Source organism: Heterodontus francisci, chromosome 12 (genome assembly GCF_036365525.1).
Source record: "Heterodontus francisci isolate sHetFra1 chromosome 12, sHetFra1.hap1, whole genome shotgun sequence".
NCBI lineage: Eukaryota > Metazoa > Chordata > Chondrichthyes > Heterodontiformes > Heterodontidae > Heterodontus > Heterodontus francisci.
In genome coordinates, this window is record NC_090382.1 from 68,944,893 (window position 1) to 68,968,545 (window position 23,653).

At 45.0% G+C, this 23,653-nt stretch overlaps 1 protein-coding gene across 1 annotated transcript in view; it reads left to right on the forward strand.

Annotated features, from left to right (window-relative positions):
- The window catches only part of LOC137375905 (A disintegrin and metalloproteinase with thrombospondin motifs 2-like), a 315,989-nt gene that overhangs the window by 286,559 nt on the left and 5,777 nt on the right, over nucleotides 1-23,653 (forward strand). Inside the window, exons 17-20 of the mRNA XM_068043568.1 lie at nucleotides 3,425-3,584; nucleotides 4,256-4,388; nucleotides 18,460-18,667; nucleotides 19,423-19,552. Coding sequence (XP_067899669.1) covers nucleotides 3,425-3,584; nucleotides 4,256-4,388; nucleotides 18,460-18,667; nucleotides 19,423-19,552 — 631 coding nt within the window. The remainder of the gene's footprint in view (nucleotides 1-3,424; nucleotides 3,585-4,255; nucleotides 4,389-18,459; nucleotides 18,668-19,422; nucleotides 19,553-23,653) is intronic.

Consider the following 23,653-nt stretch of genomic DNA (forward strand, 5'->3'; position numbering starts at 1 on the left):
TCCCCGAAAGAATCATATCCCGTCCCCCATCCCCTCCCACAAACTCTCCCCTCATTCCCTTCCTTCCCCCAAAGAATCCCCTCACTGTCCTATCTCCCATCTCCTCTTCCTGCCTGTCTTCTTTTCCAGCCCCTCCCACTACCTCATTCCTGCACTCCTCCCTCCCAGCCCATCACCTGGTGAGTAACTGTGGTAACTGATCTCGGATTTTCGCAGACGGTCCAGATTGGAGATGTCGAAGACGCTGTCTATAGCTGGATTGTCCTCTCCCACGAGTCCCACATTGCTGCAAATGCAGGTTCTCCAGGACTTTTGAGAAGCAAGGATCTTGAATCAGAAATATAGTTTACATGACTGGTAGTTCCCATAGGTTTGTTCTCCTTCGAACAAAGGAGATTAAGGGGAGATGTAATAAAAGTGTACAAGATTATGACAGGCTTAGATGTTAGACAAGGAAAATCTGTTCCTATTAACAAATAGTACTAGGACTAGGAGGCACAGCTTGAAAGCTTTGGGCAAAGGATGCAGGGGGAATATGAGGAAGCACTTTTTTATGCAGTGGGTGGTAATGACCTGAAACTCAAGGGTGGTGGAAGCAGAGACAATCAATGACTTCAAGAAGAAGTTGGATGAGCACCTGAGAAAGGGGATTGAGCAGGAGAGTGGGACTGATTGCACGGTTCCGTGGAGAGCTGGCATGGATTTGATGGGCCGAATGGCCTCGTTTTGTGCCGTAACTGACTTTATGACTCTCTATGACTCTTGTGAGGAACAGTTCCCCTCTCTTTTAAAACAGTTGTCATCACCCCATTGTCAAAAAAACGTCCTTGATCTTCCGGTCTTTGCAAATTATTGCCTCCTCACCAACCTCGCTTTCTTTTCCAAAACCCTTTAATGTGATGCCGCCTTCCAAATCCTGCCCATCTTTGCCAGTCTCCATGTGTGAATCTCTCCAAACAGGTTTTTGTCCCTCACAGCACTTAAAAGGCACTAATCAAGTCACGAGTGATATTCCCTATGACTGTGACTGTAACCATGGTGCATTTTCCTTCTTCAGCCTCCCCAATCTCTCTCGCCCTTGACACAGTTAACCCTACATCACCCTGATCGAATGCCTCTCCACCATTGTCAGCTCAGTGGGATGGTCTAGTTTTGTTCCACTATTAGCTATCAAATTGTAGTCAGAGCATTTCCAGGAATGACTTCTCTTCCTGCTCCTTTTTCCATTACCTCTGGAGTTCCAAGCTGTTTTTCATCCTCTCCTCCTGGCGATATTATCTGATGACATGGGCTCAGTTTCCAATGGTGACAGTACTCAGTTCTACCTTTTCACCATCTCTCTCAACCTCTCTACTGCCTGTGTGCTGTCAGACAGATGTTCACCATCTATTTTTGAATGAACTGCAATTTCATCCAGTTGAACACTGAAGAGACAGAAAACATCATCTTTAGTCCCGCTACAAAATCCTTACCCTTGCCACCAATTCCATCCTCCTCCCTGGCTATTACGTGAGACTGAATCAGCCTGCTAGCAATCTCAAAGTCATAATTGGACCTGGGCTGAGCTTGCAAACTCCTATCCTTTCCAACATAAAGACCAGATGCTTCGCTCTCCATAACATCGCCTGTCCTAGCCCTGCCTCAGTCAATCTGCTGCTGAATCTCTCATTCATACTTTTGTCACCTCCAGGCTGGACTATTCCAATAATCTTCTGGCAGGCATCCCTCTATAAAATTCAGCTTATCTATGTCTCTGGTGCCACAGCCTATCCTGCACTATACCCTATGTGCTGCTAACTCATCACCCTTGTCCTTGCTGGACAACATTGGCTCCCAGTCTCCTGAAGACTTAAATTTAAAATTTTCATCCTTGTTTTTAATTGGGTTCAGGAGCTCAGCACTGTCTATCTCAGTAACTTCCTCCAGCCCTTTAACCACCCCCTAGAACTGTCTATTCCTCCGACTCCAGCCTCTTGTGTATCCTTCCTTCCCTTTGCACCATCATTGGCAGCCATGCCTTCATGTGCCAAGGCTTAATGCTCGGCTATTTCCTACCTAGACCCCTCTGCTTCTAACCCTCTCACTCCTCCTTTGAAACCCTCCTTAAAACCCTCCTAATTAACAGAGCATTTGGTCATCCCTCTTAATATTGTCTCCTTTGGCTCAGAGTCCATTTTTGTGAGATTATAGCTCTGATGCATTTTACTATGTTAGAGGTGCTATAAAAATGCAAGTTGCGTTGTTGTTTACACAGAGGGTATTAATGTGTGGAATCAGTTACCAGGAAGGCCGGTTAAGGTCAAGTCACTTCATTCTTTTAAAAAACAGTTAATTGTTGCAATAGTAAAGCAATCTCATGAGAGCTTCTCCTTTCATGGAGAGATCTTATTTGCTCTCAGCTGCTCCTTGTTCAGATCAGGAACTAAGTAGAGTTTGCATTGCATGTTAGTGTTTCAATGCATGATGACCCCATGGGCTGAATTTTATAGAGCCCTCGATGTCGGGAATGGGGGCGGGGGGGGGCATGAAGATTGCTCTGGATGAGGCCCACCACCAACCTCGATGCTGGCAGGGCCCATCCTGATCTTGTCTGCGACAGTGAGGCCTTGTGGCGGCACCATCCCCCCCGCCACTTGGCGACGGGACCACCATTTAAATATTCAAATTAATTTACATACTTGACTTAATTGCAAGCCAGCCTCCGCATCTGGTCCCGTTGTGATCTTCGTGCCGCTAGTCGGCACTCCCGCGCCTTCCGATCCCCATTTAGGGAATGGAGGCGCGACACTGGTTGGGAGGGGGTAGCAGTTTTTCTGTGCAGGATGGGGGGGAGCAGCAATAGAGTCTTCCCATTTCTGACGGGGATGGTGGGAAGGGGTAAAGTTTAGAATTGATGCATTTTGAGGGGGGGAAAAGGTCATTTGAAAAAGGAAAGTGTTTTGGGCTGTAGAGGGCAAGTATTTAATATTGTGGTTATTGGGGGGGCGGGGGGATGCTGGGAGAGGTGCAAAAATACGGATGTTTATTTTTTAATAAATATTTAATGATTTCGTTAAAAATCCTAGAACGGCTCAAAGCCCTATAAAAATTGCGTCAACGCCTGCGCACAGGCAGCTGACGCCATTGCCTGTGACGGATGAACCGCCCCCTGCATGTGATCGGGGAGGGCGGCTATTTAAATGAGCTGCTGCGCTTGGAATGGTGGAAGCTCTTTGGCATGCAGCCCAGGTGTGCGGGCCAACATTTTTCTCACCCACCGCCAGCCTATAGAATCCAGCCCCATTGTCTTTGTCAATTAATTTTCTCTTGACGTTATTAATGTGCATGTGTACTTTCTGTTACATTGTGCATGTGATTATTTGGAGCAATGAAAGTTATGAATATGTAATCACTCATGTATCTTTGTGCCTTTTTTTAAAAAAAGGTGATGCCTAATGATGATACCAAATCCTCCCTGACCTATAAGTACACAATTCATGAAGACTACTTGGCCACTATGACTAATGAAGTTTTACAAGAAGACATGGCTACATTTGAATGGGCCTTGAAGAGATGGTCCCAGTGCTCCAAGCAGTGTGGAGGAGGTAATTCTTAGCTAGAGAATAAACCGGAGTGCAGCTTCAATGAACCAGAAATTGGCTATTGGTCATAATTAATAAATCACAAATTGTATCTACTTATTAGATAAATGTTACAGGAAGGTTGAGGATCAACATCTTACTGCAAACTAATTTCACTGGCATTCAATGAGTCACTCAGGTTAATTCTATTCATATTAAAAGCTGGCATTCTTTTAGAAAGCATGGCAAGCTACCTGCACTGAGGCAAAATGTCCCTCGTATGCTCTTTCATATATTTTTCACCAATTAATGGTGATGATTTGTAAATAAATTCCCTATGTGGCACTAGTCAGAACAACAAACAGTAAACATATTTTTATTAAATAAAAAAAAAGTACTTATCAGTTGGGGAGGGGATGTGATTCCTGTTTCAATGGCAAAACTTTTGTTTAATTAATTCTGGTTTATTGGAGATGGTGTTAAATGACCTTCTGGTACTGAGCCATCCGATGGTTGTTTCACCATTCCATCTCAGCCCCTGGCAATTTCCCAGCTATTAAAATTATATTTGCATTGCCATTTAAATAGATTGATGCTCAATACTTAATCTAAACCACTAGAAGATTCCATGAATGTTCTGTAAAAATGAAGTATTTAAGCCTTTTATTCTGACAGAGATAATTGATTTTTCTAAGGTGCTCAGTTTACAAGATACGGCTGTCGCAGGAAGGCTGATGCCAAGATGATTCATCGTAGCTTCTGTGATGCAAGTAAAAAACCAAAGCCAATCCGTCGAATGTGCAACTTACAGGAGTGCTCCCAGCCTATGTAAGTGAACAGGAAGAATTAGGTCCGCTGTTCCATTTGAGGCAGCATCATCTGAAGACATGGGGGTGAATTTTAAACCCCAAGAATGGGTGGGCTGGGGTCAGGTGAGATGTTAAAATTTCTAAAAGCTCAAACCCCACCCCATGTGCGGCTTTAATGGAGGTGGGACAAGAGGCAAGCAGCCAATCCGCTCCCAAGTGGCGGATTGGCAATTTAAATGTTTTAATAAGTCTGACAGCCTGAGGTTTAACCCGCTTTGCAGGTTTAACGGCGGCTGGTCAAGTTTCCCCATCCGGCAGCTGAAGGGAGATGAGGACAGCATCGAGGAAAGGAGACTGCCTTTACTGCTAGTGGGTTAGGAGGAGTGCTTCCCCCTGCCCCCCAGCCCTCAAGCCCTCCCCCATTAGACCCTTCCCCCTACAAAGATCCACTGAGTTGAGGATCAGACCCTCCCCTAGGTCAGGGATCAGACTCTAACCCCCACTTCCCCACCCCTCCAAAATGGGGAATCGGACCTTCCCGCTCCTGCACCCTGCTCTGGAGGCCACCCCACCTGACTGGAAGCCAAGATTGGGGCGGAGAACCTGCAAAGGAGAAAAGATGCATGCTGTGGGGAAACCCATAATTTCGGGTTTCCGGCTGAAACTCCGACTCCTGGCCTATGCAATCCGCCCTGTTAATATTCAGGCTATGATGTCAGGTTCGGCACTCTGATGATACCCAGATCTACCTCATCATCACCTCTCTCAGCTCCTCTGGTGCCTCTGTGTTTTCAGAGTTCCTGTACAACATGCAGTCCGGGATGAGCTGCAAATTCTTCTAATTAAACATTGGAAAGACCAACAGCATTGTCTTCAGCCATTGTCACAAACTCTGTTCCCTCATCTCCAATTTCATTCAAAATTCAGAATTAATCTGTTGAACCATTTCAGTGAGTGAGAGGTTAATCTGTAGAACAGACTCCCTTGAGAGGATGCAGTTAGTGTTGATTCTATATGAAAATTAGACAGATTTGTTTAAGAAAATAAGTTTGGGATGCAGTATATGATTAATTTGAGATAGAGCATGTGGTTAACGTGGCATGTTTGGGAGCAAACACATGACTTTAAACCTATGGTTCCAAAAGCTCTCCACCACTGGGGTTTTCCCTGGGTTATTTTTCGTCTGTTCTGGACTAATTGATAGAGATTGATTGCGACAATTAGAACTCCATTATCATTGTATCAAACTAGATGAACCTTGGTCTTTTTTTTGCCTAGCAATCCCTATGTTCCATTCCCCTCAATGTTCATTGTTTCAAGCTGACGCAAACTGTTTGCAACCTTGGTCTCCTATTTAACCCTGAACTGAGCTTCTAACCCCAGATCCTCTCCATCACAAAAGCCGCCTACTTGCACCTCCATAATTTTGCCCATTTCCACCCATCTCAGCCCATCTCATACTGAACCACCTATCCATTTGTTTCTTCCAGACTTGACTGAATCCTCATCCAATGCCTGTCCATCTGGGTGGGACTGCACTTACCTGGTTCAATTCTTATCTGTTTATTCATAGCTCGAGAATCCTCTGCAATGGCTTCTGTTCCCACTCCCACACCATTAGCTCTGGTGAACCCCAAGGATCTATCCTTGGCCCCCTCCTATTTCTCATCTATGTGCTTTCCCTTGGCGACATCATGTGAAAACACAGCATCAGTTTCTACATGTATGCTGACGACACCCAGCTCTACCTCTCCACCCCCTCTCTTGACCCTTCCACTGCCTCTAAATTGTCAGATTGCTTGCAAGACATCCAGTACTGGATGAGCAAAAATGTTCTCCAACTAAATATTGGGAAGACCAAAGCCATTGTCTTCAGTCTCTGCCACAAACTCTGTTCCCTTGTCACCAACTCCCTCACTCTCCCTGGCAATTGTCTGTAGTGGTGCCTTCAGCTGCCAAGGCCCTAAGCTCTGGAATTCCCTCCCTAAACCTCTCCGCCTCTCTTCCTCTCCTTCCTTCTTTAGGACACTCCTTAAAACCTACCTTTTTGACCATGTTTGGGTCAGCTGCCTAAATATCTCCTTATGTGACAGTGTCACATTTTTGTGTTTCATAATGCTTCTGTGAAGTGCCTTGGGGCATTTTACTGCATTAAAGGCACTGTATAAATACAAGTTGTTGTTGTCACTGTAGAAGTACAAGCTGTTGTTGTCATTATTGACTACTCCAGTGCTCTCTTGACTCATTTTAGTCTCACCTGAAGCCTTACATAAGAACTTAAGAACATACGAAATAGGAGCTGGAGTGGCCCATTCAGCCCTTTCAGTCTGCTCTGCCATTCACAAAAAATCATGGCTGCTCTTCTTCCTGAACTCCACCTTCCTGCACTATCTCCATATCCCTTGATTCCCTGAAGGTCCAAATGTCTTTCGATTGTTGACTTGAATAGACTCAACGACTGATCATCCACTGCTCTCAGTTCTAAATGGCCAACCCCTTATTCTTAAGACAATAAGCCCTAACTCTCGACACCCCAGTCAGAGGAAACAACCTTACAGCATCTAATCTGTCAAGCTCCTGAAGAATTTTAGACATTTCAATGAGATTTCCTCTCATTCTTCTAAACTCTAGGGAATATAGACCTAATCTAGTCAAGCTCTCCTCATAGATGAATCCCTTCATCCCTTCAATGAACTGAACTAATTTACAGGGTCTTAAGGACTATTTAATGGTGCCTTCTGTTTGTTTGGATGCCACAGTAGCAGTTTCGCTGAAGTAGTGCCTTAATTTTTCCACCAGCCATTGGTGGACATCTGCATTCTGGCAGGGAACCCTCCAAAAGCACTCAATAAACACCTAATGACTTTTGACACAGGAAACTAAGCCAGGTCATAGTGGGGTTAGTGGAAGTCTTGCTCTGATCTTGTAGCAGCAAGATTAAGAACATTCTGCCCCATCAATCATATCAAGACCACATCATTGCCTCGCTTACACTAATTAACAGCAAAGAAAGGACTTCCATTTATGTAGCAGTTTTCACATCTTCAGGACAATCTAAAATGCTTCATTGCCAATGAATTACTTTTTGACGTGTAGTCACTGTTTTAATGTAAGGAAACACAGTATCCAATTTGTGAATAGAAGGACTCACAAATAGCAATGAGCAAAAGACCAGGTAATCTGTTTTAATGATGTAGGTCAGGAGACTTCCACTCATTTTCTTTGAATAGTGCCATGGGGTCTTTTACATCCACCTGAGAGGGCAGATGAGTCTCGGTTTAATGTCAGTTTAAAGGCAGCTCCAAAAATGCAGCTGGTCCTCAGCACTGCACTGAAGTGTTAGCCTGGATTATTTGCTTGCTTCTGGAACTGACCTTAAATCCACAACTTCCAAATCAGAGGCAAGCGTGTCACCACTGAGGCAAAGCTGACACCTTAAAATGATCCATGGCTTTTCTACCTGAGCATTTGATGTACAGGTCTATCAAACATTTTTTTTTGATGAGAACAATGCTCCTTTAGTTGCATTCCTGACTGTTACAGTCATGTGAAGTGCAGCAATTGAAAATTACAAGAACCCAAACTGAAGAGTTATAAAAATTGACTTTTCCGTTAAAAAGTGGATAAATGCTGGAAATATGGTTGCCAAAGGTCAAAAGACCTGACCCTGTATATTCAAACTGTCTTACTGTCTGGTAAGAACAAAAGGATACATTCCAAGCTAAGAGGTGTCAATTTCACCCATCCTGAACCCATCAAGAGACATTTTTGAATTGAATGGGTTCTTCTGAAACAAAGAAGGTGTGAAGTAGCCACATCCTGAACCATTGTGGGTCACCACAGGGAGGGAGATCTACATGTCCCAATAGAGGCAAGATGCAAGATCATTTTGACCTTCAAGGTAGCTCTTGGGGGAGAAAGAGAGAGACCAGGACAAAAATCCCAAAAGCCTGTGCAGATGAGAGCCAGCAAAAGCGAAAGAAGGTGCTCTGCTGGGAGTTCTACACTTCAACTTGTGCAGCAAACAACTGAAAGTGATCTCCCATCTCCAAACTGAAATCTCAACCACCAGAGAAATCTACAGAACCAGGGCCTGCAACTTTAAAAGAGAAATTGACCTCTGAGAAGATTCAACAGGTTTACCATAAACCCTGAAAATCGACCACATTTCAAATAACTTATCCTTTTCCTCTCTATCTCTCTTGTGTGTGTGTATGTCATAGAGTCATACAGCACTGTGTGTGTGTGTGTGTGTGTGTGTGTTTGTGTGCACGCATGCAGGTGCGATTGCAACGATTTCGGGAATGACTATTGCTCAATAAATAGTTAATCTTCCATTTTAAAGCTACAAGAAAACCTATCGCGGTCTGTTTATTTGACAAATAAAAGGGGCAAAAACTCTAGTAGCAAAAACACTTGCTGCGGTCAGTTAGAATTTGAACATTCGGAACCACCCACACCCTTTATCACATGGCCGTAACAAATTGGTGGCCTGATGCCGCAATCTGAACTATCAGATAAGCAAGAGATTAGAATATTGTGAAAAAGTAAACAAACAAGTTTTCCTGTTTTCTTTTTTTTCCTACAGTGCTAAGAGATGGCCACATAAGATGCTAAGCAGTTTGTAGAGCAAGGAGACATATCCCATGACACATTAAATAAATGAAGCATTGAAGATTTAAAAAACTTAGCTGCAGAGGTGGGAATCACTTTCAAACAAAAAGCAAAGAAACCTGAACTGGCAAAGAGTCTAGCTAACCATTTTAAACTTACCCCTGAGCCTGGAGAAGAGGCAAGCATGGAATTTGAAACTGAAAAGATAGCTCTAGCTAAAATTCAGTTGAAAAGAGAAGAGATGCAATTGCAATTGAAAAGAGAGGAGATGCAGTTTCAGAAGGAAGAAAAAACAAGGAGTTGCAGTTCTAAAGAGAGGAGATGCAGTTTCAGAAGGAGAAAGAGGAAAGAGAGGCAAAACCGTTTGCGTTAGCAAGGCTACAAGCACAAGGTTCTACCAGCCACTCAAACCTTATCCCCAATTCGGAGCAGAACTTTGATGTACCGAGACACTCAAGACTAGTTTCAAAATTTAATGAGGAGGAGGTTGAGTCATATTTTATCTCCTTTGAGAAAATAGCAACCAGGCTAAAATGGCAGAATGAATTTTGGACTGTCTTCTTACACAGCGCGTTTGTGGGTAGGGCTCATGAAGCTTTTCTCTGTTGTCAGACGACAGTTCCTCTGACTATGAAAAAACTAAAACTGCAATTCTAAATTCATATGAGTCAGTCCCCGAAGTCTATCAACAGAAATTCAGACACACCAGGAAAAGACCCAAAGACCCACCCAGACCTACATTGAATTTCAAAGAATTAAACATACAGCTTTTGATCGCTGGATGTGATCTCTCAAGCTAAAACCGTCATGAAAATTTGAGATTAGTGATGTTGCTGGAAGAATTTAAAAATAACATCCTAGTTAATATAAAAACCCACATTGAAGAACAAAGAGTTACAAGGGTAAGAGAAGCAGCAGAAATGGCTGACAACTATTAGTTGTCAGACCCTAACAGAATAAATTTGGGTCTAGTAACTTGTACAGATTAGGGAGAGATAGGACGGATACAGGTGAAGCAGAAATGAGCTCGAGAGAAAAGAAGAATAGGGAAGGAAAACCAGATCAGTCACCAACTTTTGAAAGAAGGAACCCAGGTGATAAACCAATAGGGGCACGCCCAGTGTGTTTCCAGTGTGGGAAATCTGGGAATGTCAAGACAGATTGTTGGTATTCCAAAAACAGCAACAGGAGGGTGCTGCAGTCAAGCCAGTGTCCATAGCTATGAAAGTGGTAAGCATGCATCCAATATAACTCAAGAACAGAACACATACCAGAACTTTTTACAAAAAGAACAAAATGACTCCTTTTGTATCACTGGCACCAGGCAAAGAGATAACTCTTCTCAGGGATACAAGTTGTTTTTGAACCCTATTGGCAGCCAAGTTTACAGAAATGCCACCAAAAGCAGAACAAATACCAGTCTTGGTAAAAGGGCTTACTGGCAAATGCTTGAAGGTTCCCTTAGTTAAAGTTTACCTACAGAGTAAATTGGTCACTGGGGTAGTGACGGTCGGGGTCATTCCGTGCTTACCAATGCAGGGGGTTGACCTTTTGCTGGGCAGTGACTTGGCAGGAAGCACAGTATTGTATCCAGAGGGTCTGGTGCAGTTCACGGAGACTGGAGAAACTGAAGGAAACAAACAAAACTCTGCACAGCTGTAGAGGGCTGAGGAAGTCCCAAAAACCCCATGGGGTGCAATAGGGCCAGTAAAGATTAAAGAGGCTAAAGGAAATCCAGTAGAATTTTAAAAAGCCAAAATAAATCCAGAGGAATTTAAAAAGGCCAAGATGGAACCAGAAGAATTTAAAGGTGTTGAGGGAAAAGCACCAGAGATATGGTTAGCCAAAACCTTCTTTAAAAATTTAAATAGGGACAAAGAAAGTTCCCAAACAGGCAAGCCAAGAGTGAGGGAAATGCCTCACCTAGCTGAAGTGCCACAGAGGAGTGCAGCGGAAGCTGGACATCCACTTGCGAGCAGTAGTGTCCCAGAGGACATGGGGCAGATTAGGGAAAAAAAACATCCCTGGAATAAAAGGAAAAGGGAAGGTGAAACACCCTAAGGTAAGCAACATTTGTGAAAGCCACAAGAAAACTAAAAGTGAGATCAGTGTGGATGTGCCCACTGAAAAATCAAAGGGTCAGGTTCTAAATCCAGAGCTAATCAAAACCAGCAAAACAGACTGAGAGCTCACTAAGAACAAAGTGCAGGAGAAGAACCCAGAAACCTCACAGGGGCTAAAAATAATTTATCACGCTAAGTGATAAGAATTATCAAAGTACCAGGACCTGAACTATTAAATCCATGTGTTTTAGAATCAGCAGTTAAGGGGTTAAGGCCTCTACAGACAGTGAAATTTGAAAACAACCAAGAACAAAAAAGCAGTAGTGGAAATTTGCAGATTGCATGCCTTGGAACAGAAAAAGTGGACAACGGATTAAATAAACAACCAAAACCTTTTGTGATGAAAGTGCTTCCATTTTTTTATATTTTTGAGGACATGTGTTTTCGAATTGTGGAAATGGAGTTATTTGAGACTGAAGGGATTCCATGGATGTGTTTTTGAAAGGGTCACTGGAAGAACTCTGTTTAAAAACATTGACTGGATGTCACGTGGCTTCAGCTAAGTAAACAACAGGTACCTTCTGACTATGGAAGTTGTTTACAAGAGAAGTGATATGACAAGATTTATGGTGCTCAAGAGTGGGTTTCATTTTTGAATACTGTTTTGAGTCAGGTTAGGTCAGCCTGCTAAAAGAGAAGACCGGTTCATCTTTTCTCTACCTCTTACCGGTGGCAAGTGGGCGGCCCAGGCCCGAGAGAAACCACCTGTTGAAAGGAGGCGGCTTTCTGACGGCCTGGGGGGTTGCCCACCTGATCAAGCACCTTGTGCCCAATGGAGGGCTGCCTCCGATGCCCCAACCACCCCAAAACCCCCCCCCCCCACCACCCCGTTCCCCCCAATCGACTCTCCCTTGCCTTGCTGGAGCCCGGCCGATCATCCTCGGCGAGGCCCCAAAAACATAGCTTTTCCCGGGGCCGTCCTTCCTCTTCTTCTTGATGCTGGGTTGCTCCCAATGGCACTGCTGGGACTAAGAGCTGCCAGCCCGCTGATTGGCTGGCAGCTCCATTAGGCAGGACTTCCTGCCTCAGACCAATTAAAGGCCTGCTGACTGTAAGATGCGGTCTGGATCCCTAGACCAGGCAGAGAAGGGATTGCCACCAACTTTTCGGTTGGTGGACGGCTCACGTCTGATGAGAGTAAAATTCCGGCCTGTGTGTTAAAGCCTTGCATCTTTATTGGCTAAGTGTTGTTTTATAATAAACCTCGTTGGTGGATTATATTCTGAAACTAAAATCGAATATAAATTGGCTGATGAAAGTTCTGATGAAAGGTCACAGAGCCATTAACTCTGCTTCTCTCTCCACTGATGCTGCCTGACCTGCTGAGTATTTCCAGCGCTTTCTGTTTTTATTTTATATTATATATAATTGGCTGCATCCGTAACTGGGTACACTTTTAGATATATGTTGTGACTTGTGGAGAAGTGGAACTAGAGAAAGACCGTGCACTCCTCCCGCCTTGGTCGTAACATATAATTGGGGGCTCTATGTGCGGGATAACCCAAAGCTGAAGATGTGCAATTGTAAATGGGATAATAATAATTGAAAAGGGGAAAAGGAAAACACCAGGTTTCTTGTGCATTAGAGTAAAGTTTACACTACGGGAATGGCTTTGTCAGTTGCTATGACATTTCTGGGGAGGGAGGATTTATCCCTGAGTGATTTGGAAATCTTAACCAAGGCCCAAGGCTAGGCTAAAGGAATTGGTAGAAAAGTTGGCGTTAGAGTTAAAACCAGGGGCTAAGAAAGCAGACATAGTTGGAGTATTTGAAATTGGAAGAAGGAAAAGGTAATCTGGATGAAAATTCAGTTGAATTATCTAGGATTCAGTAACAGACGAAGCAGCTTGAACAGGAAAGAGAATTGGAAATGAAAAAACTTTAGCTTGAACAAGAAATGAAAAAACTTGGAGATACTTTTAAAAAGAAAGAACAGGCAGGAGAGAGAAAAAGAAAGAGACAGAGAAAGAGAAAAAGAAGAAAGGAAGCATGAAAGGGTATTCAAATGAGAAAAGCTAGAACTGAAAAAAAGGGTGGCCTTGAGCTCAATGAAAATTCTGGTGAGGAAAGAATTGACTGCAGCACAGTATGCAGTGGAGAGTTTAAATTTGTGCTAGCCCTCCCAAAGTTTGAGGAAGGGGATGTCGAGGCATTTTTCATTTCTTTTGAAAAGATAGACAGATGAAGTGGCCGAAGGAATGTTGGACACTGCTTATGCAAAGCAGGTTGATTGGCGGAGCTCATGAAGTTTATGCCATTCTTTCTGAGGACGCTTCTGCAGATTATGAGATGGCAAAAAAGTCTATTCTCGCTGCTTATGAGTTAGTTCCTGAAGCTGATAGGCAGAAATTTCGGAACCTCCGGAAACAGCCTTGTCAGACTTATATAGAATTTGAGAGGGTAAAGCAAATTAACTTTGGTCATTGGTTGCGGGCACTAAAGGTAGAGGCCACAGATGAGAACCTTAGGGAAATAATTCTCCTGGAAGAATTTAAAAATTAACCTCCTCCATTAGTAAGAACCCATATAGAGAACCAGAAGGTTTCAACAGCCAGACAGGCAGCTGAGGTCGCTGATAATGATGAGCACAAACCTTTTGTCTGTCACCCCCACAAACCTGAGAAGGATAGAAGGTGGGAGGGTGAAAGGAAAGCAAGTAACCAGGGACAAGAAGGGACAGCTGGGAACTCCCCGGGATCTCCTCCTCAGGCCAGAAGGGAAGATGCTGAAGCTGGAAGTGAGGTCCGAAAGCTGAAGTGTTCCATTGCCACAAGGTGGGCTACCTTCGTATAGAATTCTGGAAGTTGCAGGGTAAACCCATGGGACTTATCGGGGTACACAGGCCAATATAGAGAAAGGGGCCCTTACCAAGAGTATGACAGATCAGGCTGTAGCTCTGACTGCAGCTGTAAGGCCAAGTACAAAAACCGCTGCAGGAGATGTGAACAAGATACCTAATAGTAATAGGAAATTCTTGTCAAAAGGAAAAGTAACTCCTTATCCCTCAAGTTATAGTTATACTTAGGGATCAGGAGCCACCCAAACTCTTTTGCGGGGGAAAGACATAACTTTTTCACCAGAGAACGCATTGAATGCCAAAGGTTCTAGTGAATGGTATCGGCGGGGAGTACATCTTTATTTTTCCTTTAACCGGTGTGTGTGTGCGTGCGTGTGCGTGTGTGTGTGGTGTATTTAGAAGGGAATATATATTTACTGTCATATTTCAAACTGTGTGCTAAAGCCATGCATCTTTATTGACTATGGCCAGAATTTTGCCGTTGTCAGCGGCTCAGAGTTCAGGGAGGTGGAAGCGGGTGAAGAACTCGCTCCCACTCCACACCTCGCTGCCGCCGCTATCGCACGCGAGGCAGCCAATTAGAGGCCCCGCGGCGTATTTCTGAATGAAAAGGGCGTGTGCAGGCAGGAGACTGACCGTCAGCGGGGGCGGGGTGAGAACTGGAAGAGGTTGCTGAAAGCCATTTAAAAGGGCTTTCAGCAACCTCTGTGGCTCCGAGAGGCTTACCTGCAGCGAGGAGGACGTTGGGAGGAGCAACTGCTGCAAAGGAAAAACAAGAGACTGAGGGTGAAAGGACTGGAGGAGGACTTAAAGTGCCCTCCAATTCTACAATTGAAAATAAAACAGAGCCCCATCCGAACCTGCTTGCAGCAATGGAAGGAAGAAGGAGCCGCATGGTCCCACGCTTCTCATAGGACTCCTTACATGTCCTCCTCCAGGCGGCTGAGGCAAGGCAGGAGATTCCCTTCCCATCCAACGGAAGGAGGAGGCCTCCCCAGGTCACCAAGAAGTCGTGGCTGGAGGTAGCGGAGGAGGTCAGCAGCCGCGGAGTAGTTAGGAGGACATGGCTCCAGTACCACAAGCGGGTCAATGACCTTCTGTGCTCTGCCAGGGTAAGGGGCATTCCACAGTTATCTTTTATGTGACATGGGAGGGTCAATGGGTGCTGCTGCTGCAAGTTTGAAGCCATCAATGGTCAGTGATTGGCTGCAGGCATGCCTTGGGCTGTAGAATGCGCAGAGCTGTGAAGCACATCTGTGACGCACTGGTCCAGATGTGTTTCATCTGTGCACTTCACTGGCATTGGTTTGAGATGCAGCACTCAGCCCAAGGGGTGAGTGGGTGATCTTTCAAGTAATATGTCTTAATTAATTGCTTTGTGTCTACACAGGAGAAGAGAGCACATAATGCCAGTGAGAGGTCCCGCAGTGGTGGCAGCGTGGCCAACCTGGCATATTTGAGCAGACTGGAGGAGGATTAATGCTAGCAGGGGAGGACGGAGGACGCACTAAAGCTGATGGCAAGGCCGGTGCACCTGGCCAGGAGAGTGAGTTCCCAGCATGTGGTCGGTGGGGGGTGGGGTGCGTCTGGTGCGGGGATTGTTTCAGGCACTGACGGGTGTTCTTAAAATTAAAATCACACAAAAATGCCCACAATGCATTCTATAACATGTCCTCCAGTCAAGAGTGCTGATCACAACTGATCATTCTGATTTTCCCTGCAGGTGAAACAAGCAGCGGCCAGGAAACGTCTCCATGGCTCATCCGTCCAACTCTGAGGAGGAGGATTGGCCCTCAGAGGGTGTAGTGTCACATCATCTCCCTGCAACAAGCGCCAGCTCAGAGACATTCACCTCGGTTGGGATGTGTGTCTCCTCGTGGTCACAACCTGGTGTCAGCACCACACAATTGCCCGGCAGCTGCCAGAGGCAGTACCAGCTAATGCCTCTGACAATCGGAGGACTGTGGGAGGCCAGGCCAGTGCAGAGCCACAAGCTAATGACAAGCCTCTGCTGACATCCATTAGGCGGGAGATGCTGCAGGTACAGCATGTGGTGCGTGGAGATGTGACGGAAGTACCAGAGACTTTGTGTGCTTTGCCTCAGACTTTGGAGATGTCCATGCAGGGCTTGAGTACCGCACAGTCCCTGTCATCTGTCCATCCGGCTTCCTCCATTGACAGATTGGCGGCTGTAGTGGAGGGGCCGGTCCTGGAGGCCATGCATAACTTCACAGAGAGAGTGGACTCCATGGACCAGAGCATTAGAAATCGGACTCTAATGCTCAGGCGACAGTTTGAAGCTGCTTGTCCCTCTGTGCTTAGCAGAGAGGACCACTTGAGCCTCGAGAGGGCACAGGGCAGCAGCAGATTTCATATGGGAGCTCTTCTCAGGGCGCTCCTGATGCATCCTGCAGCTCCTTGTCCCCTCTGCCAGTGACATCAGCACCACATACTCCCAGGGTGTTGGATGGTGTTCCTGAGACTCCTCAGGTTCACCTTGAGAAGCCATGGCCCACTCGGCCTCGGGCAGGCAGAGGACATCCAGAGCAACGCGGCAGCCGGATCAGCCACCTGCCTCTGGTGTGGACGGGAGTGAGGGATCGTCCACATGTGTGAGCAGTCACAAACGTTTCAAAAAATCACAGTAACAGGGTCACGGGTTCAATTTGTAAATATTTATTTGATGTATAAATGCTCTGAAACTTATTACATTTTTCACTTGGCATTTTCATATGTCACAAGTGATTGCTGATGTTGTAGGTGAGCTGGTTGATCTGCATGAGAAGGATTATTTGAGAGGTGACACATTTGAGAGGTGTTTAATGGAAAGATGGCCCGTATCAGCTGAGATTTCCCCCGAAGGTGAGTGTCTCTGCGCTTCCAGCTCCTGTTAATGCTTCATCTCAGACTGCCATGTGAGTGCCTGGTTGCTGAGTCTCTGTTCAGGAGAAACACCTGAGTATTAGAGCCTCCCGGGTCTCCCTTGCACTTAACTCCCCAGACCTCCAACTCCCTCTCCCTACCATTCAAGTGGCTGTGGCCCCTCTTCCTCATCCGTATCGCCATCCTCATCTGAGGATGTCTCGCGCTGAACTTGATCATCCTCCAGGGCCTCTCCCCTCTCCATCGCCAGGTTATGTAAGGCGCAGCTGACGACAATAATTCTAGAAACCCTTGATGGCGAGTACTGGAGGGCTCCACCTAAGCGATCGAGACATTTAAATGCCATTTTGAGAAGACCTATAGACTGTGCAATGGTCACTCTGGTGGTTGCATGGCTGTCATTGTAACATTCCTCTGCATAATTCCTTGGGTTCTTCACCAGTGTCATCAGCCATGTCTTCAGCGGATAACCCCTGTCGCCAAGTATCCATCCTTGCAGGCATTCAGGAAGGCTGAATTGTGCCGGCACCTGGGAGTTCCAGAGAACTCAGTGGCACAGTGGTTAGCACCGCAGCCTCACAGCTCCAGGGACCCGGGTTCGATTCTGGGTACTGCCTGTGTGGAGTTTGCAAGTTCTCCCTGTGTCTGCGTGGGTTTCCTCCGGGTGCTCCGGTTTCCTCCCACATGCCAAAGACTTGCAGGTTGATAGGTTAATTGGCCATTATAAAATTGCCCCTAGTATAGGTAGGTGGTAGGGAAATATAGGGACAGGTGGGGATGTGGTAGGAATGTGTAGGATTAGTATAAATGGGTGGTTGATGGTCGGCACAGACTCGGTGGGCCGAAGGGCCTGTTTCAGTGCTGTATCTCTAAAAAAAAATAAAAACCTTCCTGGATAATGAGCACACACCTGCAATATTCCCTTACAGTGGTCACAGACAATTTGAACATTCATTGAGTGGAACACCTTGTGATTAATGAAGGCCCCCGACTGACCCGTAGGTGCTGAAATGGCCACATGAGTGCAATCTATTATGCCCTGAACCATGGGGAACCCAGCAATGGTGCTGAAAAACTGAAAGTGCTGGAAATTCTCAGCAGGTCAGGCAGCATCTGTGGAGAGAGAAACAGAGTTAACATTTCAGGTCTGTGACCTGTGTTCTGTTCAAAAGAAGTGGATTGATTTTATTTTTTGAGGGTTATTCGGTGTATGTTGGTTACCATTTCCTGATTCGGGAATGCGAGAATTGCAATTCTAACTGTTACATGGTGTTGGTATTGGAGCAAAAGTGTTTGGAGATCACTTCTATTCATGACCCCTGTAAGTCATTCACAGTCAAAAGCAATCTTGTAGCACACTGACCCTGGTGGAATATTCTGAATCTCTTGTATTACTTAAAACTATACTTTTTTTTATCACTTGTTCATTTGTTTTACAATCTTTAAATGTAATTACTTATGTAAGTAGTATCATGGGAGTTAAAATTCCATGAATGTTATTTTAGCTGATTGGTTGATGCACGTGTTTAAAATTCCTATTTTCATAAGGTCATAAAAAGAGTACTCAGCACCATAATACCATAATAAGCAGAGGACTAAGATCACAACATTCCGTGCAAGTGTGATAAATGCTCTGACGTTTACATCATTAGTACTTTAATTTGTACTTTACAGATGGATTACAGGAGAATGGGAGCCATGCACCAGAACTTGTGGCAAATCTGGATATCAAATCCGTTCTGTCCGTTGCGTTCAGCCACTCCATGATGGTACCAACCGCTCAGTGCATAGCAAATACTGCAATGAGGATCGTCCTGAGACCAGAAAACCTTGTAATCGAGAGCTCTGCCCTGCACAATGGAGGATAGGACCTTGGTCACAGGTAACCTGAGGGATATTGCTATTTCTTGTTTCTTTAAGATTACACTAGAAACTCACTGCCTCATGTGTGTCTGTAGAACTATTATGACCCTACTTGGTTTTAAGTACCACTTGCAAGTTACTTTGATTGTGTTTTGGAACTGAAACTGGTATAGACTGCTGGCACAGTTGGTAGGAGCAAAACGGTCAACAGTTCGATCGGCTCATACCAGACACCACTGGCCAAAGCAACTCTGTGCTTGACTCCTGAAACTAACTGTTTTATTTTAAATTTGCTTTTTTTTATTACTAAGGAGCAATTCCATGTTGTTGGGTCAATAATTTACTGCTGAATACACCCAATTGAATTCGGTTTTAAGCGAACTGCAGCCCCAAAGGCAGTTTTGCAACTAATTGTTTTCACTCTGTTGTTTTCAGCAATGTGCATACATATTTCTTACAAAACCTTGCTAACCAGCAAGAAATTCAGACTAATTTAATTAATCACTGGTTACTGTCTCGCCAGCAAGTTCCATTCTGCTACTGAGCACATCCCCATTCTGCTGCTGTTTATGTCCCATCTGCATAGTGTAGTCTCAGGCATCACGCTTTATTGGAAATGTCCGATCAAAAACGCATTATTCTTTGTCAGTCAATATACTACTTGCACATGCACCTGCTCAAATTTTTTTAGTATGGCAGTAGTCATGTATAAAAGTTATTGGATTATGGTTTTCCTGTTTTCTTTCACAAACGTCCAATTTGTTACTTTGTTAGTGTTCTGTAACCTGTAGAAATGGAACGCAGGAGAGACAGGTCTTGTGCCGAACAAGGGACAATATGATTGGCCACTGTAAAGAAGAAAAGCCAGACACCATCCGGATATGTAGAATGCCTTTGTGTCACAGTAAGTTACTCAAATAATGTCCTGCATTCAGGTTATAGTGAGCATTTGTTAAATTAATGTTAATCTTCAAAAGAATATAGAATCATTTTCTGCTGGTAACAAAGGTAAATTTCACATTCTCATTGGGGATCCATGCTCATAGGAGTATCAGTCAGAGAATTGAGGCTGCAGTATTTTAGCCCTACTTCTGACTCATGCTTCCTTCAATCTGGGAGCAGGGTATTTATCCTCAATCATACCTTCAAAGACACAATGTTTAAATGTTTGCACAAATTTTTGAAGAAATTAGAATGCAACAAGAACTGTATGATTAAAAACTGTCTTGAAGGTGTTTCCATTATTAACATTTTTTGAGAACTGGTGTTTAAAAGATTGTGAAAATTGGTTCATTTGAAAGACCAAGGAGATGGCTGAATTTGTTTTTTTAAAGGGTTACTAGAAGGACACTTTGGATTTTTTTTTAAAACACTTACTGGAAGAGACAATGAAATGCTAAAATAAACATAAGGAGCCTTGGGGGCTATTTGAGTTGTTTACAGAGAAGCCACATGTCCAGGTTTATGGTTGTCAAGAGTTTTGACTTTTTGATTTTGTTTGGACTGTTTGAATGCTCAGTCAGTGTGTAGCCAGCTAAGGGAGAAGCCACCCAATCCATTTTGGAAAATCTTCTGAGCATCCAGTGTGATAGCTGAAACCACTGATGCAGTAATTCTCCCAAAAAGCCTGCAAGACTACTCCTCGATGTCTCCTGGACAGAACTGCTCCAGAAAGATCCCAGTGACAGCCGTCAACATGCACCCAGAATAAAGGCCATCTGGAACATTCCAGATCTTATCCTTTTTCTTCAAGAATTGACAATAACTTGGCCAAAGTATTTTTTTTAAGTTGATCTCTGCAGAGTCAGTTTTTCATTTTCCTTTTTTTTCTTTAACTGGCATATGTTTGTGTACATGTGCGAACTCCTAAACTCGCTTCAAAAGGTGGGAAAAGAAAAATTCTGAAACTCGCCTGCTGGAATGTGAGAACAATGCTCGACTGTGGTGACAACAGCCGCCCCCAATGATGCTTAGCCCTGGTGGCCCATGAGCTAGCCAGACTAGACATTGATATAGCAGCCCTGAGTGAGGTCCGCTTCTCAGAGCAAGGCAGCCTAACAGAACACAATGCTGGTTACACCTCCTATTGGTCAGATATTCCTCAAGGTGAACAATGCCTCTTTGGTGTCGGCTTCATGGTGAAGAAGACTATCGCCATTAAACTTTCAAGCCTGCCACTCGGCCACTCCGAATGCATCATGTCCCTGCTCCTCCAAGACCAGCAGCATGCAACCCTCATCAGTGTTTATGCTCCAATCCTGAAGGCTAGCCCAGCTGACAAAGATAAGTTCTACACAGATCTCCATGAACTCATCCAGAATGCCCCTCCCAAGGACAAAATTGTCGTCCTTGGCGATTTCAACGCCAGAATGGGCCGTGACAGCCTGGCATGGAAGGGAGTGCTCGGAAACCATGGAGTTGGAAACTGTAATGAAAATGGACATTTACTCTTGGAGCTCTGTGCAGAAAACAGCTGTCCATCACCAACACCTTTTTTCAACAAAAAGACTGCTTCAAGCCCACACGGATGCATCCCAGCTCTAAAAACTGGCACCTGATAGATTGGTGCACAAGTGTGACCTAAATAATAGAGTCATGCCCACGCTGACTGTCATACAGACCACCGGCTCGTTCATTCAAAGCTGAACTTCCACTTCAAGCCTAAGCCCAAGTACAGGCCGGGAGACAACCCATCAAAGAAATTTCGAGTCACCAACCTGCAAACCTCATCTTGTAGAGATAGATAGCAAGCAACCTTACAGACTAGACTGGAACATCCTGATCTCACTGCTGATTCCATTCCAGAAGAACGCTGGGAACATATCAAAGCTGCAGTACTGGATACTTCCAACGAGGTCATCGGACCCAGCACCAAGAAGAATAGAGACTGGTTTGATGAAAATGACAAGGAAATTCAAGATCTGCTAAAAAATAAAAAGGTCAGCTCATCAGGCTCACCTGGCTCAGCTGGCCAGCCAAGAGAAAAAGACAGCCGATCGTCAAGCATGCAGCTCCCTTCAATGTAAACTGAGGAACATCCAAAATGACTGGTGGATCGCACTTGCGGAAAAAACTCAACTGTAAGCTGATACTGGCAACATAAGAAGTTTCTATGAAACACTAAAATCTGTCTATGGACCGGCACATCAAACCCAAAACCCCCTGTGGAGCGCCGATGGCAAGATCCTACACACCGACAATGAGTCAGTCCTGGATCACTGGTTGGAGCACTTTGAAACTCTCTTCAGCGCCAAGTGCACAGTGCATGATACTGCCATCAATCGCATCCAACAACAGCCTGTCAAAGAAGAACTGGATGAGAGCCCAACTCTGGAGGAAACTGTGACTGCCATCAACCAGATGAACAACAAAGCCCGCGGAGCCGATGGAATTCCACCTGAAGCCTTGAAGCATGGTGGCCCTGCCCTATACACCAAGCTCCATGAGTTTTTCATGGCCTGCTGGGAACAGGGCAGGATTCCACAGGATCTTTGTGATGCCATTATCATCACCTTGTACAAAAACAAAGGAGAAAAATCAGACAGCTCCAACTACCGTGTGATCACCCTCCTTTCTATTGCTGGGAAAATCCTGGCTAAAATACTTCTGAACAGGCTTGTGCCTACCATTGCGGAAGAAAACATCCCAGAGAGCCAGCATGGTTTCAGAGCAAACAGAGGCACCACAGACATGGTATTTACACTCAGACAATTACAAGAAAGGTGTTGTGAGCAAAACAAAGGCCTGTACGTCACTTTCGTAGACCTCACCAAGACATTCAACACCGTGAGCAGAGATGGACTTTAGAAAATCCTTGAAAAACTTGGATGCCCACCTAGGTTCCTGGCCATAGTGAAGCAGGTTCATGAAAATCAGTACGGACAAGTCAAGCAAAACAGTGACCTCTCAAATCCCTGTGTATCTCCAATGGCGTAAAGCAGGGATGTGTGCTGGCCCCGACCCTATTCAGCATGATGCTGCAGCAGGCAATGGAAGACCTTAAGGAGGGAGTTTATGTACGCTTTCGGACTGAGGGAGGCCTTTTCAACCTCAGGCCTCTTCAGGCTCACACTAAGACACAAGAAAAACTCATCCGTGAACTTCTTTTCACCAATGACTGTGCTCTCCTGGCCCACAGTCCGTCAGACCTGTAACGTATAACAACACATTTTTCCAAGGCGGCACAATTTTTCAGACTCAAAATCAGTTTAAAGAAAACTGAAGTCCTGTATCAGCCTGCACCCCAGGAAGAATATAGACCACCTAGCATTGTCAGCGAGAGAACCGAGCTGAATGCTTTCAAGCAATTTACTTATTTGGGGAGCGTCATCTTGTTTGATGCGACCACAGACAAAGAAGCGGACAATAGGCTCTCAAAAGCAAACAGTACATTCGGCAGACTCTACAAACATGTTTAGAGCAACCACAGCCTCAGAGCACAGACCAAACTCTGTATAAAGCCATAGTCCTCACCACCTTTCTGTATGGCGCTGAGTCATGGGTCCTATACCGCAGTCATGTGCGTCTTCTAGAGTGCTTCCATCAGCGCTGCCTCCGCAGCATCCTCAAGATCTGCTGGCAGGATCTCAAACATTGAAGTCCTGGAAACAGCCAACATCACCAGTATTGAGGCCATCCTCCTGCAAAACCAACTTCATTGAGCGGGTCACGTTGCCCAGATGGACAACAGTCGCCTGTCCAAGATCGTGTTGTATGGAGAGCTGACCACGGGTGAATGGAACAGAGAGACCCCATGCAAACGTTTCAAGAACGCCCTAAGGAAGTCCCTCTCTGTGTGCCACATCGACCATCGCCAGTGGGAAGCGCAGGCCATAGATTGTGCTGCCTGGAGATGCTACATCAGGAGGGCGACAGACACCTTTGAGACTGAGCGAAGAAACAACATGAAAGAGAAAAGGAGGAGAAGGATAGATTCAATTGCCCCCAGCAGCGACTACACCTTCACTTGTACCCGCTGTGGGAGAATCTGCCGGTCACGGATAGG